Here is a 12,267-nt window from a genome sequence, read left to right as displayed (position 1 = left end):
CAAATTCAAGGTAGCTGGTAGGCAACACCCGAGAGAAACTACTCTTGGGGAACCTAGTTCCTAAATGACTCAGGGAAATGATGTTTATCATCTTCCCACCCCCTCCTGGAGAGCTGTCCAAACTTGCCTCCCTCTGTTTCCCAGCAGAGACTTCACTGGGGAATTAATCTATATATTTAACACTTCCTCTCAGCCTATTGTTCTCTGGGAACCTACAGATTTATAACCTCAGATGGTCCTCTGGATTAATTAGGCTTAGCAGGTTTTCAAAGGACCACCGAACAGCTTTTCAGCCTCCCATTACTTCTTAGGCGAGAGGAAATCATAGGCAAGAACAATCGATCTCCGTTTGTCCTACGTGTTAGACAAGGTGGCTATTAGCAGCTAGTCTCGCTCTAGAAAACTCAGACCCTATAAAATAACTTGTCTATGAACATCTTCTTGCAGTCAGTGTTTAGTCTCCTGCTGTCTGTACTGGGGACCTGACATACTCAGATGAAGTAAGAATAGATGCTTTGGTGAAAAGTTCCAGAATTCTTTTGTGGGTTCTCTGAGTTATACAAGCCCCTGTAGTATAGGCCAGGGTCCAGCAATGGCAATCCAGTTCCTCTCAGTTACATGCACATGTGTGCCCACGGTTCTGCCTGGTGGCACCCCTCTGTGGGTTCACACCATGTGCCAGGCGCCAGCGATCGATGGCTGGAGCCCCAAGATGATTTCTAGAGGCACCTGGAGATCGCCCCTTCCAAGGGCTTTGGCAAAACAGTCCCGAATATCAAAATTGTACACCTCCCTCTAGCCCTCTTTTGATAGAATCAGACTGTGAGTAAATAATGGGTGTCTTTGGCCTTCCAGCATGTCTCCTGTCTTTGCCTCTCTCTTATCTCCTGCCCAGACTCCAGGCAGCTCTATCCCCTCAGGTCCTCCAAACATCCAATCTCACCTTCCATCCCCTTACCAGGCTCCCACCCCTGCAGAACCCAGACTCCAGAATTATGACAGCATCAAGAAACAGAGAAGGTACTTAAACTTTCCTTTGGATAAAGCACTTTTTTTTTTTTTTGGGCGGGGGGGGGCTCTCACTGTTGTGGCCTCTCCCGTTGCAGAGCACAGGCTCCAGACATGCAGGCTCAGCGGCCATGGCTCACGGGCCTAGCCACTCCGCGGCATGTGGGATCTTCCCGGACCGGGGCACGAACCCGTGTCCCCTGCATCGGCAGGCGGACTCTCAACCACTGCGCCACCAGGGAAGCCCGGATAAAGCACTTTTTGAGGGAAAGGAGGAGGAAGGGATCTAGTCAGACACGATACTTGCAAATGCCGAGTGAAATGAAGAACCACAACACATTCCAGAGGGAGCGTTCTAGGCTAGAGCTCAGACCCTCATTTCTGGCCTTTCCTTGTTTATTTTAAGGCCAGCCTGGGATGGCCAAAATCAAATAAATTTTAATTGCATTGAGTGAATAATTTTACATGCCAGAGGACAGTTTCAAATTTTGGGAAGAAACCAAAAAAATAATCATATGGTAGAGAAGCTTCTGAAAAGCTAATTCTACCTGTTGTTAATGAAGAGGAGACCTTCTATTTTTCTAAGTCACGTGATTGTATTTCGTTTCTGGTTTTTCTGATGTTGACTTTGAAGTTTAAAGATCCTAATGGTGGGTAAGAATCCTACTGAACAGAAAAGAGGATTTGGAAGTAGGAATGAATCAGGCAGGTCCCGGAAAAGTTAGGCAAGTCATTTAAATACAGATGGAGAGGGGTGTGGCAGCCTTACATTTAAGGTGATTCAAAGAATCGTAAGAAAATTACCTGCTGCCTAATAGTCTCTTTTTCACTAACTTGCTACAGTGTCCGTAATTCGTTCATTACACTTTGCCTTCAGGGTGACCTTAGAAAATGCAGTGTCCAGGAAGGAATACAGTAACCTGTCATACAGTTCCCTGAAGGCGTCAGGATCTTATTTATGGCTAGGAAGCCAGGGAAGGACAGGGAGACCGTGCAAAACTAGAGATCAACTCCTCTTGCTTTGCAATTTTGCTGAGTGTGGATCCTGAAGGAATAAAAGACTGTCAGTCATGGAACCTTCCAAGGTTCTTGGAATGCCCGTGAGAGTAGAGATGGGAAAGATATTCAAGATCTTGTACTCCGAATCAATGGACCAGCCTTTTTGGTACTGAAAAGAAGGTCCCTGTGGACAAACCAAATCAAGTTGTCCAGAGTTTTAGTACAAAAAGTAGAGTCCCAAAAGCAGTTTTAGAGGAATTGCCTCTCCAGGTGAAATCTCTTCCAGGTTGATGGTTAACGTCTTGGAGGCCTAGGATGACTTGGACATAAAAGGACTGCTTCTGTTTTTCCAGGTTTTTGTTTTATCCTTGTCACTGGGATGGCTTGATCCTCCTATCCCTGGAAGTCAAAAGCAACTTAGAGATGATCCATTTACAACCTTCACTGTGCGGATGAGGAAACTGAAGCACAGGGATGGTAATGATTTAAGAAGCAGAATTGTACAGAGGACGTGCATGGTTGGGAAGCAGATAGACCTGGGTCTACCAGTGGCAGCTATGCGAACTTGGGCAGTTTAGTTAATATTTCTGAGCCTCAATTGCTTCTTTTGTCAAGAGAGTTCTTAAGGAGCATCTACTCAAAGAATAACTTCAAAACTTGGCCAATATTATTACATTTGCTGGGGGTTTTTTGGTTTTTTTTTTTTTGCGGTACGCGGGCCTCTCACTGTTGTGGCCTCTCCCGTTGCGGAGCACAGGCTCCGGATGCGCAGGCTCAGCGGCCATGGCTCACGGGCCCAGCCGCTCCGCGGCATGTGGGATCTTCCTGGACCGGGGCACGAACCCGCATCCTCTGCATCGGCAGGCGGACTCTCAACCACCGCGCCACCAGGGAAGCCCTGTTATTTTTTTTTAATTGAGAAATAATTCACATAACATCACATTCATCATTTTAAAGTGTACAATTTAGTGGGTATATTCATATATCCACCATGTTGTGCAACCATCACCACTGTCTAATTCTAGAACATTTCCACCACCCCCCGCAAAAAACCTGTACCTATTAGCCGTCAGTCTCAATTCTCCTCTCTCTCCCATCCCCCCCAGCTCCTGGCAACCACTAATCTACTTTCTATCTCAATGAATCTGCCTATTCGGGACACGTCCAATAATGGAATGGTATGTGGCCTTCTGTGGCCTGGCATCTTTCAGTTAGCATAATGCTTCAAGCTTCAACCATGTTGTAGCATGAACTTCAGTCCTTTTTATTGCCAAATAGTATTCCATTATATGGATATACTGTATTTTGTCTATCGATTCATCAGTCAATGGAAATTTGGTGTAATTAGCATTGTTTTACGTGGTTGGGCCAAAGCTATAACAAAAACTTGGGTGTCTAACTCTCAACCCGGTCCTGTTTTTACTACCCCATCCTGTTTTTCATAACATCTGAGCATATGTATTGGATTAATAGTAGTGGTTGTTCAGAGGAAACCCTTACAATCTGGCTAATTACTCTTGTGATTTTATATCTTTAAAAGATTTTATCCAGTATGGAAAAAAATACACAATTCAAAAAGTAAAATCGAAACATTGTAGAAAAATGGTGCAGAGAACCAGGATTAATTTTCAATTTCTAGATTCCAGTCTAGAAAGGTCTTCATGCCTCTTCATCTCACTGTAGTTCACAGAACAACCTGAAGCCTGTACAGTATCTTTTATCTACCTGGTTTTTATGTGTAAGTTCATTACCATGGCTTATAGCCCAGGATCAAAGAAAGTTTTTACTAGCTTTGGTTGATGTTTGAGGACTCTTCTCTCTTGTTCACTTTACTCCAAGGCAAAAATTCAGAATTGTTCTCTTCTTCTGTTAGACAGTCACTGTCATTGCATTACCCTGACCATGAGGTAGGGGGAATATACGCCCTTGGCTCAGAACTTAGTACATTTCAGACACGACTGGTCATCTCTCCTTATGACCTGGCCCCCTTCCCACATACTGACTGCCCCAGCTCTCAAGTCTGGTTTGGTATACTGGGAAAAGTTCTGTTTTCCACATTGAATTGAAGATGTAGGCAACATAGCCCCAGGCCTTCTCTTTGTGGGGCTTGAAGCTGGGAAGCAGGTCTGACTCGTTAAGGATTTGGTGGTTGACATTCTTTGCTTGGGAACCAGTGACGTGTAGTATGTGGCAAGATCCCAGTGGTGAGGGCATCCCCTGGGTTCATCTGGGGTTTCTGCTTCCTTATCTTGGGTGGCACTGGTGGGAGATCCAGCCCAGCCTGGCTTCCTGACTTTGAGACAAGTGTTTTCTTTGCTGAAACTTTAATAATCTGGTCCTGGATGCCGCTAATTACTCATCTCCTTTGAGGTTCTATTGTTATTCTTTAAGATCTGGGGGAGTCATTGTATGTCAGGCTTCACGTGCATTATCTCGTTTGTATGATTTTCTGCTTCTAAGTGTTTGGCAGTCCTCAGATACATGTGAAAACGACTGAGCCTGGCCCTCGTCTTCCTCAGGCTAAACATCCCTCCTTCCTCCCACTATTCCTGGTTGCCACAGTTTCCGGCAGTTGTCTTCCTCCTGGCTGCCCTATGTCTGTGTTTTCCACTTTGTCAGCGTTCCTCTTCATGTGATGCCCAGACTGGAGATGACACTTCACGTGTGCTATGAGCAACCAAACTAGAACCATCACCAAGAAATGAACCTGATCCTCATTTCATGCTGCACACACTTGCTGCACTTCTTTACTGGCTGCATCTTAATACCAGCCAACGCCTTCTACCCGCCCCCAACTCAGGATCTTTTTTTGCCTTTAACTGCTGTGAGGCAAAGGTTCCTCTCGTGCAGTTGATTTTTTTTTTCCACTTTGGGTCTTTCCAATCTGTGGCTTTTTTTTTTTGAAGTGTAGTTGATCTACAATGTTGTGTTAATTTCTGCTGTAAGTTTCTGCTGTACAGCAAAGTGATTCAGTTATTCATATATATACATTCTTTTTCATATTCTTTTCCATTATGGTTTATCACAGGATATTGAATATAGTTCCCTGTGCTATACAGTAGGACCTTGTTTTTTCTCTATTCTATATATAATAGTTTGCATCATGCAGTTCATATTTTTTTTTTTTTTTTTTTTTTTTTTTTGGTTTCGCCGGCCTCTCACTGCTGTGGCCTCTCCCGTTGCGGAGCGCAGGCTCAGCGGCCATGGCTCACGGGCCCAGCCGCTCCGCGGCATGTGGGATCTTCCCGGACCGGGGCACGAACCCGTGTCCCCTGCATCGGCAGGCGGACTCTCAACCACTGCGCCACCAGGGAAGCCTGCAGTTCATTTTTTGATCCTGTGAGCAGAACTGTACATTTCCCCAATCTATTTTATCCATTTCCCCCTGGGGACTCGCAGGGCTATCCCATCAGAACGTTATGAATGGGGAGCTGGCATCATTCTGATGTAACAAGTTGTTGAGTGAATGGAAAATAATTTTTTTTTAATGGTATGTTCGGATTGGCTCTGTTAATAGAAAAATCCCTCTCTGACTACCTTCGTAGGGTACTCTCATGAGTCGTTTCCAGTTCATGGTGGTTTTTTGGTTTGTTTGGGGGTTATTTTTAGCATCAACAATTAAATAGATTAAAAGAGTGAGTGAAGTGCACAGCCTCTTTAAGGAGCTTAGTGCCTCAATCACTTGGCCGGGACTTTAGTCACACGGGTCCTGTGTGGGCCATCAGGTGCGTCAACCCGCTGCATTGTTCTTGGAGGATGTCTGGAGGGTTTTAACCAGCCCCTCTCTGACCCCCCTGTGTCCGTTGCAGTTACCTGGCTGAGCAGTGCTGGAATGGCGGCTTCATCTACCTGATCATGCTGCGCCGCTTCAAGCACCAAGTCCATTCTCCTTATAACGGCAACAGTAGCAACAGCTCCGAACCAGGAGAGACGCCTACCTTGGAGCTGGGGGACCGAACGGTGAAAAAGGGGAAAAGAGCAAGAAAGTTTGCGGTCATTGCCAGGCCTTCTACCCACAAAGCCACTGAAGACTCCAAGAGCAGCGCTGGCTGTGAGTTGGACAGTGACCCTGTGTCTGAACTAGACAATGGCCTGGACCCTGAACTGGGAAACGGTCATGTTTTTGAGCTAGAAAATGGCCCAGATTCGCTCAAGGAGGTGGCTGGATCCCATCTAGAGAGGTCGGAATTAGACAAAGGGATCGCAAAGGCGGACGCCCCTCTGCCCACAAGCAATGACAGACGCCGCTTCTCAAAATCTGGGAAGACAGACTTCCAATCCAGCGACTGCCTGGCACGGGTAAGGTTTGCTTTGGTGGTAGAACCTGAATTTTCAATGAAATGTTATTTGCAGTTGCATTTAAGGTTTGGAAAATACATCTAAGATGACATTGCATTTAGAAACTGAAAGATTTATTAAGATAAATGATCATAGGACATGACGATAACAACAAAAAAACCAAGTCATTTTATCACACTTAAATAAAGAGCTAGTCGAGTGATCCTAAGTGGAAAATTCAAGCCTTCTGTGGTATAATTTGAGTCATATGAGGCCCAGATAAAGTACTTGAACTGCATCATTATTTATCACTGCTGTCACCAGTGGAATTGCCACTGCAAGGCCAAGAATTCCTGGTGACCACTGATAGCATAAATATCCAAGCCTTGGTATTACACAGGAAGGATGTCCAACCTGCAGGGAAGCATCTGCTTTTATTTTTAACATTTCAAAACCAGTGACATTTTCATGGGATAGTATTATTATATTGCTGAATTCCAGTGAAGTTTGGAAACTTCACAGAAATCTCTGATACTATGATATCCAGCTGTGATGGTCAGAGCTGCCCTCACCTAAAGGCAAAGCAGATGTGGTCTAGTTCTGAATGGTGATAGACACGCTTCTAGCCTCATATCGTCTCCCCCATTATAACCAACACTCTCTTGTTAAGTTACATTTCTTTAGGGTCAGCGTGCTTGTTCCAAGAATCCTCCTGGCCAGGTATTCCTCTGGGTTCCTAACAAAGCAGTAACTAGCTAGATGGTTCCTGATTGGTTTCTTTTCTGACTCAGGAGAGGCCCTCTAAGGATGAAAGAGGAAGCTGGAAGGATGGAAAATGGGCACAGAGGAAGTATCGAGTTCAGCTTTGCATCCTGGGAAATGGTGCCCTAGGAGTGAATGTAATTTCTAGTAAGGCTATTTCATGCATATTTCTGCAACTGTAGCCAATCTGTATAATGGGTTGAGAAGAATCAAAATAATCCTTCTCTTAAGGGACCATGTTCCTTCATTTGAGGAGCTGGGTGATCATCTTAAAGCCTTACACAGAGAAGGTATATTTGTAGATGGAATTTACAAACAAATGAGAAGAAAAAAATTAATGTTTCTATTAATGGTTTTCTACCAGTTTTATGCCCCTCCCCCCCAAAAGGATTAAGGGCAATAAAAATATTATAATGTGTATAATATTATCAGTGAATACTATATGTTGATGTGATTGTTTTTCTCCTGATGGTTGTGAATATGCAGAAAGCTTAAGGTGAAAATAACAAATGGGTAGTACTGGTTCATTTTGAAGTGTTAAGGTACCGAAGTTTAGGGTGGAATCTCACGCATTCAGTCCAAAGAATAGGTTTTCACCTGGCCTAGGACACAGTGGGAATTATTTGGAATGATTTTAAAAGAAAAAATGCCACACCAGACTTGTAAGAGAATACCATCCTCTATTCATCCTGATTGAAGGCAATAACAAAAACTTGAATTTCCGGATTAGACTATCTTAAGACTGCACATACCAGAGTTCCTTTGCCTGGTTTTTGTACTCAAGGTCAAATGTCCAAGAAGATACAAATGAAGGGTGAAAAAAACCAAACAATGATCTATTACCTTGGGGATTTTTTTTTTTTTTTTGAAACCCCAAGCCTATAGCAAGGAGAGACTTGCCATCTGGAATTCTTCATAACTGTTCTAAATCTATAGACTGACAACTGACCCTGGATTGTAATTTTGGTCTTAGAAAGTCAGAATGGGCCACACACCTTCTCAGGCATGAATATTTCAGTACCCTCTTCAACCCCAGAAATGGCCTCATTAGATGTATTTACCTGGGATCGATAGGGTTAGCAAGAAATAGACCTTCATAGCTTTCCTCCACACCCTGGCGTCACCCAAACTGGGACCAAGAGAGCTAACAGAAGTCTGCTTAGGTTCTTGGTATGAATAGATTTATATTTTTACTCCAGGACGAGCCCAAGGTCATGCTAAAATGGAATTTCCAGAAAAACAAAAATTAGCTATTTACCTCTTAAGCCTTGGGGTAAAATTCCATTCCATTTGAATAATGGGAGATTAGACATGTCAGCGTTGTTCCGTTTCTGCTTTCTCAATGATTTAATATATCTACAAAGACTTAATAAATTACAGACAAGGCTTATAATCATTCAGACCATTTTTATTTGTCAGGTACTTCTTTTTCATAGACTGTTATTTCTTACAGGAAAATAAATCCTCAGACTTTTTTTCTATATTCTGTTCTGCCTTAACGGACCTATAGAAACATATTTCCTTTTAACAAATATCTCCTTTTAAAAAAATGGCTTGTTTCTGTAAAGTATTGACACATGATGATACACATGCGAACAGATTAATTTTTTAAAAAGTTGGGCCCATCTTCTAAAGCACAAGAATCTCCTAGGACATAGATAAGCCATTTTAGAAATGAGTTCAAAATTCCTCACTCTCTGTTTAGTAAAGATCATTACTCATCCAAGGCAACATATACATAATGTGTATTTTTGTAATGCTGCATGGTGAAAGCGAATACAACCAAACTTAGTCACGTAACAATGAAAAAAAAAAGAATTCTACCGTTTGCCAGTCAGGAGAGTTTATTCACAGCTGGTGTGTGTGTCTATGGGTCCATTTGTGGTCTTACCCTAGTACCCAAAATCCACCCTGTGCAGTACCAGACCTCTTTCCTGTAAGTGGTTCAGCAGAGATCTCAGAAAGGCTTCCCCGGGTCTGAACCTGCAGGAAAGTATGTGAAACTCAGAAGGAGAATCACACTGAGGGCTTCTCCTGGGTGATCCCTGATGTTTGTATCAAGCAGAGGCAGCAGGAGGATGGTCCTCTTCTAGGAAGTCCCCGTGGTCTCTGGGTGAACTTATATCCTTCTACATGGTAATGTCTCCTAAATGCATGTCTACCTTCACCTCTCTCCTGAGCCCTCGAGCTTTCTACCAACCACGTACAGGATGTCTCCAAACTTAGATATTTCATATCATGCCTGAAACTCGATGCATTGCTTTCCCGCACCACCAAGCCTGCTCCAACAGTCCAGGTCTCACCATCCACAAAGCTGCCTAAGCCAGAAACCTGAGATTCAACTAGTGACCACTAGCCCTGGTTTGTGCAGAACTTTCCCTGGTTTTGCACTGACAGCCCCATATCCTGGGAAACGCCTTCACCCAGGCAAATTGGGACAGTTGGCATCATGGAGTCAGCAGGAACGCTGCCCTCTCCCTTACACCGCATCCTGTCGGCCACCAATCCTGTCAACTGCTGCTCCCTTCAGGATCTCTGTCTGCTCCACTTCTCTGTGCTCCCTCCGACAGCTTTAGATCAGGGCCAGGCTGCTCTCATTTCTCACCTGTGTGGTCACAGTAGTCTCCCACCCGTCTCACTGCTCCCACTTTCATCCCGTCACCCACTGTCCCCACTGCAACCAGAGGGACCTTTCTAAAGAGCAGATCTTACTGCGCGAGCGTGCACGCACATGTACACACGCATGTGCGCTAAAGCTTAAACCATTTGGTGGCCCACTTTGCCCTTGGGGTAATACCCAGATACCTCGGCTTGACGTAGCATGTGAGGCCCTTTCATCACCTGATTCCTGATTAACGCTTTGCCCCCATTTCTCACTGCTTTCTTCCTCCCTGTCTTTGGCTGAGTTCATTTTATTCACAAGGCCATGCTCACTCTTGCCTCTGAGCCTTTGCTCTCTCGGTCCCAGCTCAGCGCCTTGCACCTCTAGGTGCTCTGTAGCTATTTATCAATGAAGGCACGGGGCAGTCCCAGGCCTGAGAGATGGGGCACCAAGTTCCAGCCCTGGTTCTTCCCTTCCCAGCTCCGTGCCCTCCAGGCTGCCACGTCCTTTCTCGAAGCTTCAGTTTTCTTACCTACAAACTGAGAATTTTGGTCTGATGACTACGGGATTTCACCTCTGACATTATGATGACGTGTTTCTTCATTTCTTACTGATCATTCTAAGTAAGAAGGGATAAGCAAACAGTCTCAAAATAGGTCTGCAACTGGAGCCAGAGCATTTACTGCAGTGAAATTCTAGTTGGATGATGTGTCTTCTCACATTTGGGGCAAAGATGCTGTTGTAAAATTTTATTTTGGGTTCTAGCAGATGAGGTCATTTAAATGCTGCCGAGGCCGCTCCCTTTAATGCACCACCCCTGTTTTGGTAAATAAATCCCTCTGTTTGCCTTTGTGAAGAGATGCACATGTGAGCTCTCACAGTAATTGGCGGTTTACAGGAAAGGGTAGCACTCTGACAACATTAATACAGACGTCCGTAGCGTCCAATTTTGCATGGTTTGGCTTTTTCTCAACAGGCTGACAAAGTCTCATTGCCCTTTAAGCCAATGTAAAAGGAAGCAAAGGCCCAAGCCCTCTGTCTAGACAGGATCTGTTTCAGAACTCAATCATCTCTACAACGGGATCTGTGTTCACACGCTGAACATTGGCAAACAGGCAGGTCTCCCATCTGGGTAAACTTCTTAACGTCAGTCTCAATAACTTTGAAGAACCCTAGGATTAGTGGATAAACATTCTCTATTTGTTAATTCAGTGACATTTATGCAGTATTGTTATGTGCTAGGCACTGTTCTAGCTGCTGGAGAACCCATTTGTAAATGAGAGATAAAGTTCCTGTCCTGCGGCGTTTGTCACGTATAAGGGGCCACAAGCAATAAGTAAGAAAATAAATCAGAATGTTAGATGCTGACCATAAGTACGATAAATAAAGTAAAACAGTGACCTGAAAGATGGCCCTGCAGTGACACGGGCAGGGGGCCAATTGATATTGGGTGTTGTCGGCAAAAGACCTCATTAAAGAGGCCATGTTTCAGCTACAGACTGAGTGTCAGGAAAGGGCAGCCCTGCAAAATCTGGGGGCAGAATGTTTCCGGCGAGGAGCCAGCACATGCAGCTGCTGTAAAACAGGAATGATAGAATATTCCAGGAGCAGAGAGACTGCAGCGCAGTGAGTGCTGGGGACAGGATTAGGAGGTGACGTGGAAGATGTGGACGGGACTCGACTACAAAGGTTCATGTCCATTGCAAAGAGTGCGGACCTTATTCTAAGTCTAGCGGGCAGCTGTCGAAAGGTTTCAGCTGAGTGCATCATGATATATATATATATTTGTTAACCTTTACCCTAGATGCGTAATGGAGAGTAGTGGTTTGTGAGAGGGAAAGCGTAAAAAGGGAGACCAGATTGGAGGCCGTTGTGATAACCCAAGCTAGAGATGCTGGTGGCTTTGACAAGGGTGGTGTCAGGGAAGAAAAGCAGAGGTAGAGAACGTGGATCTGTTTTGCAAATAGAGCATTTAGATCTCACTCATGGTTTAGGTGTAGGAAATAGAAGGATAAATCAAAGACAATTCATGGGTTGTGGGTTTGCATATCCTCTTAAGCTTGAGTAGATGATGTTGCTATTCCCACTGAGATGGGAAAGAAGGACAGTCCTGTTTTGACCCTACTGGTGTGTGTAGTGGATACCTAAGTGGAATTGTAAGGAGACAGTTGGAAATATACTTGATATTTATTGTTTTTAAGTTGGCCTGTTGGTTTTTGGCCAGTGCCAGCTTTAGGCTAATAAACTTTAGACACTGATTTTATTTTTAACTGAACGCTGCTTTCAGCTGTAGGCAGCTAGATTTACTACTGACAATTGTACAATTGAGACCGATAACATCTGCCTCTTCCTGTTTCTGCCCCTCTTTGTGTTCCTCAGAACTCCTTCACTAGATGATCAAGAAATTCCAGGGTGAGGAAATTTGCATCATTTTCTTTGAATTCTCCCCTTACAGTTTCTACTCTGTTGTCGAGGGAAAGTCATATTATTGGATAAAAGAAAATCTGTTTCTAGACTAGTGTAGTTGGGGGCTGTATGTGTAAACACATATTCTATTAGATATGTGTTTTGTTTTTGTTTTGCTTTTAACTAGTTGTGTGCATCTTGGGCAGGGGCAG

At 44.2% G+C, this 12,267-nt stretch overlaps 1 protein-coding gene across 1 annotated transcript in view; it reads left to right on the top strand.

The window, feature by feature from the left end:
• Window positions 1-12,267, top strand: part of PDZD2 (PDZ domain containing 2) — a 271,976-nt gene that overhangs the window by 167,568 nt on the left and 92,141 nt on the right. The window contains exon 3 of the mRNA XM_032627433.1: window positions 5,817-6,306. Within this exon, the coding sequence (XP_032483324.1) occupies window positions 5,817-6,306 (490 nt within the window). The remainder of the gene's footprint in view (window positions 1-5,816; window positions 6,307-12,267) is intronic.

This window comes from Phocoena sinus, chromosome 3 (genome assembly GCF_008692025.1).
Source record: "Phocoena sinus isolate mPhoSin1 chromosome 3, mPhoSin1.pri, whole genome shotgun sequence".
NCBI lineage: Eukaryota > Metazoa > Chordata > Mammalia > Artiodactyla > Phocoenidae > Phocoena > Phocoena sinus.
This window is presented reverse-complemented; position numbering and strand designations above follow the sequence as displayed.